This window comes from Nycticebus coucang, chromosome 23 (assembly GCF_027406575.1).
Source record: "Nycticebus coucang isolate mNycCou1 chromosome 23, mNycCou1.pri, whole genome shotgun sequence".
In the NCBI taxonomy this organism is placed as follows: domain Eukaryota; kingdom Metazoa; phylum Chordata; class Mammalia; order Primates; family Lorisidae; genus Nycticebus; species Nycticebus coucang.
The window spans coordinates 26904991-26913375 of NC_069802.1; the positions used below are offsets into that span (position 1 = coordinate 26904991).

The following is an 8385-nucleotide window of genomic DNA, read 5'->3' on the forward strand; positions in this document are numbered from 1 at the left end:
GTGAGAGGCAGGGGAGAGGCTGCTGACTTGTAGAGACAGAGGCCTAGGGATGAAAATATGAAACGTGGCAAGTCATTTGTTCAAATGTTGGCTAACAAAAACAGTTAAGACAGATTGAAGTCTTGAGTTGATTTGACTTATTTTCTTCAGTGATGAAGGCTGGGGTGTTTTCTCATCTCTCAAAACATCTAGAATTAAAAATAAGCTACCTACAGGGGCCTTCAGATCATGATTCATCACTGGTAGAGGGAGGATTGGATGATGTTTCCAAATTGAACTGGAGCCTCCCTGAAATATATCTAAGAAGAATGCTTCCCCTCTTGTTATGCGCCTGTCTAGCCGGCAGCAGTAGAAACTTTGCCATTGCTAAGATCACTGTATTTTCTGAAAAGCACGTTTGATGTGCATTGGAGTAGCATGGGTTTTTCCAATTCCTTCAAGTACTGCATTGGCGAGGGAAGTAGTTTGTTCTGTTTTGCTTTTTACTGAGCATAGTCATGGTATACTCACCATGCCTAGGCTTTCAATCCTGCAGGGCTGGGTTTGAAACCTAGCTTACCATTGACCTTGGGCAAACAATTCACCTCCTTCAGGCTTGGGTTCTTCATTTGTGAACTACCTTATAATATTTATTTGGAGATTAAATGTTTGTGAGGCTCTTGCCAAACTGTCTGGCATCCCATAGGTACTCATTAAATAGTGCCTACAATTGTAATTTAAAATGGTAATGAAAAGAAGTTACCATTTTAAAGTTATCTTAAAAACAGACGAATTAACTATTCAGGTGATAGGCATACTTAAAAGAGCCCCAACTTAAACATTGTGAAAGCTATCCACGTAACAGAAACATTTGTACCCCCCTTAATATTTTGAATAAAATATTTTGAAAAATTTATTGAAAATTTGAATATAATGGAGATTTTAAAATTATAGAAGTATCAATAGCAGGGACCATCTTTGGTCCCTCTTCTCATGTGTTTTGTTTTTGTTCCCTGAAGAGTTCAAGTTAAATGCTTCAGGGAAGGCACGGGTACTGAATCTGTGGAGCATAGGAGTACACGGGGCCCTTAGAGGGACTGTGAGTTTATATGTACATCATATCATTTTAACCGACTTTGTTTTCTGTTTCTATTGGTTCCCCCAAGTTAAGTTAGCTCACACACCCTATTTTTCTACTACTGAAACTAGTGCATGTTCCCTACAATATTATTAGAGTAAAACCCAATGATTCCAGCTACCATTTATGGGCAAGGTGTATAAGTGAGACTTAGAATTTAAAATGACTTGAGCAAAGTCAACGGTAAAGTTCTAGTTGCTGAGAATCTGTATTCTGTGTACATTTGCTGTCTAGTAAACAAATGGATCTTTACAAAAGACCTTAGTGACAAAATGATAAAAGAAAAAGATAGAAATTAGGGTAGGACTATAGGGTCAGACCAGAAGAATGGGTATTTTGAATGGAATAATTTTGATCAGCGATTAGTAATGGTGTAGAACATAAAAATATAACAAATGCAATAAATGACACAGTCTTGCTGACTTTTTATTAACTCAAAAAATGTATTACATTATCAGCATCTTGAATATACACTTAATTGACATATACCCTTGTCATTCATTGATAAATCATGCCCAGATCCCAATACAAATACTTTTAACCATGGTTGTAATAATATTCTGGTGTTTGAGGTTAATACATTCATTCAGCACGTACTAATTTGAGGACCTACTTTGTTCCAACAATTTTCCATGTGCTAGGAACACACATCTGATGGGATTTGTTTCTTATGGCAATTCGATTTTAAAACTAGAGTGGCTTTTGTGATCATTCTATAAAAACTTTCTTATATCTTACTGTGTTTTAGTATCCTTCCATTAGTGAAAGAATAGAGTGGATGTCATTGCCTCAGAAAGTCCCTGTAACCACATTCTATCCAATGCAACAAGAAAGACTTTTCGGTTGGCCACTCAGTTGCCTGTACAAAATGAGTATGTGTGGGAACTGTATAGTTCACAATGAAGAAATTCTTGAGAACTACTCTTTCACACTACTTTTAATATTTGGTAGTCACAACACAGAAAGACTGAAATTCTGGGCTTCTCTTAAAAGAATATAAAGTTAGGAAATGTAAAGTATTCTTAAAATTTTCCCCCAGTAGAAGTATGTAGGTATATTCTTGACGATTCCATGCTGAATTTTGTCATACAGACTCTGTCACTGGGAGAGTATTGATCTTCAATGGAGGTGGAATTCTGATTTCACAATGATCTCTAGCAATGAGCTATACTTTTTTTATGTCTCTAAAAAAAAGCTGCTCAGGAGGCCATAATAATATAAGAAAACCATTCATTAGGCTGTGACGAGAAGGGTCGAAGCCAGTGTAATTTAAGAATTGACTATTGAAGATGTTATTGCAGAAAGATGGGCCATTTGGTCCCTGTTTTTTTATGTCTTCATAAGACTGTAATTGTTCTTATTTTTCTTACCTAGACAAACTTGCTGGAAAAAATTCAGTAAACACAAGGAATGCTAAGAATGAACAAAACTAACAATAATAAGTAAAGGAATTTCATTGTCTGTAAATCTAAGAATGTGAAAGTAGATCGAAGCTTGGGGAAGAGAGAAGTCAGGTAGAGAACTTGGGGTATTGCAGTCCCTTCAGCAAAATGACCTGTCGCGTCAACGACGGTGACTCCACATTATCTGGAATTACACTCTTTTGTCACTTTGAGCATTCCTATGTTGTAACTTACTCTGGAAAAAACGTGGGAAATGCTTATTATTTTCAGTAGGATTGATAATTTTTTCAGAATCATTGTATTTTACCTTAAATAAATGTTTTTTTTTTTTTCTTTAGAGACAGAGTCTCAGTTTGTCACCCTTGGTAGAGTGCCGTGGCATCACAGCTGACAGCAACCTCCAGCTCCCAGGCTTAGGCAATTCTCTTGCCTCAGCCACCCGAGTAGAGTAGCTGGGACTATAGGTGCCCACCAAACACCTGGCTATTTTTTTGTTGCCGTTTGGCTGGCGCTGGGTTCGAGCCCTCCGCCCTCGGTATATGAGGCCAGCGCCCTACTCACTGAGCTACAGGCACCGCCCCTAAATAAATGTTTTTAATAGATCAGATGACATTGCGCAGAGGCTTTTTCTGACATTTGCAAGCCTCTTGTCTCACGAGACGAACAGAACTATCTGACTTTTTAATGTCAAAAATATTTAACAGAATATCCCTTTCCATTCAATATTACTAAGATGTATCTATTGTGTTAGGGGGTATTTGAAGTAACAGGTGAAGCCTGGCATAAAAGCTGACATGTACTAGTTTAAGGATCCTGGAAAGAACATGGATTTATTTATACCTCCATGTTTTTCCTCTTTGAATTTATTCTCTTGGGATGTGAAGCATTTCCCGGACCTTCTAATTTGGGGAGAGTTTGCACCACTATTGCTGAGTTCGCCCAGAGCTGCTGACACACACAACTGGATCGTATATCCCTCTTGCCTCAAAGGGAATCAGCAGATCAGGGATTTGGAAAAGTTCTGACGATTCTCTCCTGTGCAACTGGCTTTTAAGCTCAGTGAAATTAATCTCGCTGAATAGGAAAATTAGTTCCAGCTTCTACTCTTACCTGTGGGGAGTTATTGAGGGACTCTGGGCAAGTCATCTGACACTCCAGGGTGAAGGGGGTGAGAGGAGATGGCTATATCTATAAAACAGATATTAAAGTCTGCTCTGCCTAAAGACTCCCAGGAGTATTTACATCTAAAAGGGGGCAATAGGTGAGTGTATTTGAAATCTCACTTCTCCCTGCCCTCTGCCTATACATTTGTGTATATCAAATAAAATCTGGGAATTTTTTTCAAAAGTATATTGATTGGATAAGTTGGTGTGAGTCAGATAATCTTGAAATGGAATGACTTGAGTTAATGGTCACCAGCAACATGTGCATCTAAACGGGCTTGGGTTTCTTTCAGATTCAAACTCAGATGACTTTGACCCTGCTTCCACCAAGAGCAAGTATGACTCTCTGGATTTTGATAGTTTACTGAAAGAAGCTCAGAGAAGCTTGCGCAGGTAACATGTTCCTTGGCTGAGGATGACAGAGGGATGGTGAATACCTCACGGGACAGCGCGTCCTTCCCTAACAGACTATTGCAAGTCATGCTTAGGAATTTCTCCTACTTTACACTCTCTGTACAAAAGCAAAGCAAAACAACAGTACAGCAACAATGATAACAATGGTTTACATGAACACAGCTGCTGAAGAAGCGAAAGAAAGAGTGATACCCAGTAAGCACATGTTCATTCATGGGGTCAGCTTTGCTTTCCCTGGAGTTGCTTGGTGATGGAGTGTGTGTGTGTGTGTGTGTGTGTGCTTGTGCGTGTGCAAGCCTGGTTTAGGGGAAGTATCTGTGGGTGCATATGGGGACTGGGAGCACCTGACCAGAGTGTGCAAGGGCAAACCCCTTCAAATGGCAGCAGTTCCATGAAGACACACTTAAAACCTAGAACTTCAAAATATTCAGATTCTATTCAAAAGGAAAAAAATAAATACATCTATAAATTCAAAAGGAAAGAAAACTCACCAACCAACCACAAACCGCCCTAAAGTGACAGCTGCTGATGTCAGAGCGTCAGCCTCCATACTCTGTTTTGTAAGAAAGTGCAAAACCAACTTGAAGCAAGCTCTCTCGTAACGTAATGATTCTATGACAATCCCGAAGAAATCACAGGTTCCATAGAACTAATATCCTCTCTCTCTCTTTCTCCCCTTTTGTTCTTTTTTCTTTCCCCTTGTGCCATGGAATCTGGGTGGGAGAGGATACTGCGGGCAGCAGAATGCTAAACTTTCCAAACATTTGGAAGTTTCTGTAGTTCGTCCTGTATCTTGACACCCATGTAAATGTCCAAAATATTGATCTTCCACTGCAAATTTCAAAAGCCTTGTCAATGGTCAAGCGTGCAGCTTGTTCAATGGTTCTTTCTGAAGAGCGGACATGGTGTTACATGACTAACGAGAGTTGGGTAGAACTCTCTGGGATGTGTTCATATAGTGTAATTGCTACATTCTCTGATGTAGTTAAGTATTTACAGATGTTAAATGGAGTATTTTTATTTTATGTACATACTATACAACAATGTTCTTTTTTTGTTACAGCTATGCACTGTAAATGCAGCCTTCTTTTCAAAACTGCTAAATTTTTCTTAATCAAGAATATTCAAATGTAATTATGAGGTGAAACAATTATTGTACACTAACATATTTAGAAGCTGAACTTACTGCTTATATATATTTGATTGTAAAAAAAAAAAAAGACAGTACGTGTGTCTGTTGAGTGCAACGACAAAATGATGCTTTACGCATTTCCATCTCCTTAGGTGAGCTTTGATCTAAGCATCTTGTCAAGAAATATCCTAGTCCCTAAAGGTATTAACCACTTCTGTGATATTTTTCCACATTTTCTTGTTGCTTGTTTTTCTTTGAAGTTTTATACACTGGATTTGTTAGGGGAATGAAATTTTCTCATCTAAAATTTTTCTAGAAGATATCATGATTTTATGTAAAGTCTCAATGGGTAACCATTAAGAAATGTTTTTATTTTCTCTATCAACAGGAGTTTTGAAACTAGAGGTCAAAAATCTTTTTAAAATGCTGTTCTGTTTTAATTTTTGTGATTTTAATTTGATACAAAATGCTGAGGTAATAATTACAGTATGATTTTTACAATAATTAATGTGTGTCTGAAGACTATCTTTGAAGCCAGTATCTCTTTTCCTTGGCAGAGTATGATGATGGTATTTATCTGTATTTTTTACAGTTATGCATCCTGTATAGATACTGATATTTCATTCCTTTGTTTACTAAAGAGACATATTTATCAGTTGCAGATAGCCTATTTATTATAAATTATGAGATGATGAAAATAATAAAGCCAGTGGAAATTTTCTACCTAGGATGCATGACAATTGTCAGGTTGGAGTGTAAGTGCTTCATTGGGAAAATTCAGCTTTTGCAGAAGCAGTGTCCCTACTTGCACTAGCATGGCCTCTGATGTGACCATGACGTTGTTCTTGATGACATTGCTTCTGCTAAATTCAATAAAATCATCAGAAAAAAACCCTCCATTTTGAGCATCAGGATTTCATCTGAGTGTGGAGTCCCGAGAATGGAAATCAGTAAAATTTAGAGCGTGTATTCAAGTTTCTGAGATTTGATTACTGTTTGGCTGACAGGACATTTTTTCGGACACGATATACCTACTATTTAATTGTTCTTTTTCTTTCTCCCACCCAACACAATCTTATAAGATGGATTTCACCCCGAGGCCAGTGCAGCTCATTTTGATAGCTGCGTTCATTTATCACCAGCATATTGTGTTCTGACTGAATCCACTGTCTGTCCTGTCGGATGCTTGCTTGATTTTTTTGGTTTCTTATTTCAAGTAGATAGAAAGCAATAAAAATAACTATGAAATCAAAGGACTTGTTCACAGGTTCTGCGTTACAACAGTCACACATCTTTAATCCGCCTAATTCTTGTTGTTCTGTAGGTTAAATGCAGGTATTTTCACTCTGTGTGAGCGCCAAACTAAAGTTTACAGTCTTTCTTTCTGAATTTTGAGTATCCTCTGTTGTAGAATAATAATAAAAAGACTATTAAGAGCAATAAATTATTTTTAAGAAATCGATATTTAGTAAATCCTATTATGTGTTCAAGGACCAGAAGCGTTCTCTATTTTGCCTTTAAATTTTTTGTGATCCAATTTGAAATACATTCTCCTTTTTTGCCCTGGACTGTTGATGTGAGTGGAATATTTGGTTTCTTTTCTTACTTTTCAAAAGACGATACCACAGATACCATGTTGAGGAGTAATTTGTGCCCCCTCTGGCCTGACAAATACTGTTACCATGAAGATAGTTTTCGTCAATGGACTTCAAATCGCATCCAAATTAGTGGAGCTTTTGTATCTTATGCAGACACTGTGGGTAGCCCATCAAAATGTAAGCTGTGTCCTCTTTATTTGTACTTTTGGGGTTTTTTTGGGAGAGAATATTTCAAATAAACACATACACCCCATCATGACTGGAGACAAATTTCAGCATAGCACTGTAGGCTTTTTAGATGACCGAGGGCCATTGCCTTCATGCTGTGGGAAGTACCACATCTACAATTTTGGTAACTGAACTGGTGCTTTAGAAATGTGGTTTTTTGTTGTTTTTTTTTTCTAACAGAGTTGTAGCCAAATAATTCTTCCAGTGCAACAAAATCAATTTTTGCTAAATGACTCCAAGAACAACGGTTGGGCTGTCAACATTCAAAGCAGCAGAGAGGGAATTTGCACTATTAGGGTATGATGTTCGGGTCAGTTGAAAAAAGGAAGCCTTTTCATGCCTTTGGATGTGAGCTTACAGTAGGTAATGATTATGTGTCCTTTTTTGATGGCTGTAACGAGAACTTCAATCACTGTAGTCTAAGACCTGATCTATAGATGACCTAGAATAGCCATGTAATATAATGTGATGATTCTAAATTTGTACCTATGTGACAGACATTTTCAATAATGTGAACTGCTGATTTGATGGAGCTACTTTACGATTTGTAGGTGAAAGTGTAATACTGTTGGTTGAACTATGCTGAAGAGAGAAAGTGAGCGATTCGTTGAGCCCGTGCCGGGCCTTTTTTCCACCTGCCAATTCTTCATGTATTGTTGTGGTTTTATTCATTGTATGAAAATTCCTGTGATTTTTTTTTTTTAATGTGCAGTACACATCAGCCTCACTGAGCTAATAAAGGGAAACGAATGTTTCAAATCTACTTCTGCTTTTCTTATTTATCGTAACCAAACTCCTGGCATGACTCTCAGATCAGGACCCATGACCCGCTCATTGTAATTGCTTTCCTCTCTGCCTCTCTCTCCCTTTCCCCTGCTTCTCCATATTCATGGAGGCATTTCAGCTGCGAGGCAACATGCCACTTCTCTATCTTACTTTGTCTTCTTTCAAACACAAAGGCAGACGTGCTGATTTCTGTAATGAATGTTTGGAGGCAAAAAGCAATGTGGGATTTTATTAAATGGATTAGCACTTTATTAACTGGATTTTTTTGCACTTAACCCTGGAAAGAGTATATTTGTAAGTACAAACTATTGCCCTAGGGAGAAACCCACTAAATATTCAGTATAGGAAGCAATTCTACTGTAGATGGACTGAATATTTTTTGGAGGCTTATAATAGAAGGTAGTCCCCCAACATATGTAAGTCATCAGGCTAAATATGGGATGAGCTGGTATCTGCTGCCGAGTCTTGCTGTCAGGATGTCCAGTGTACCTGGTAGGTGATGATGGCCTTAATGTCACAGAATGCATTATCCAGGCCCCACTCA

General features: G+C 37.9%; 1 protein-coding gene across 2 annotated transcripts in view; it reads left to right on the forward strand.

Moving 5' to 3' along the window:
• PPARGC1A (PPARG coactivator 1 alpha) overlaps positions 1-7818 on the forward strand; it is a 651434-nt gene extending 643616 nt beyond the window's left edge. For both annotated transcript variants that reach the window (XM_053577580.1, XM_053577579.1), the window contains one exon: positions 3977-7818. In XM_053577580.1, coding sequence (XP_053433555.1) covers positions 3977-4080 — 104 coding nt within the window. In that variant the 3' untranslated portion in view covers positions 4081-7818. The remainder of the gene's footprint in view (positions 1-3976) is intronic.
• The last annotated feature ends 567 nt before the right edge of the window (positions 7819-8385 follow it).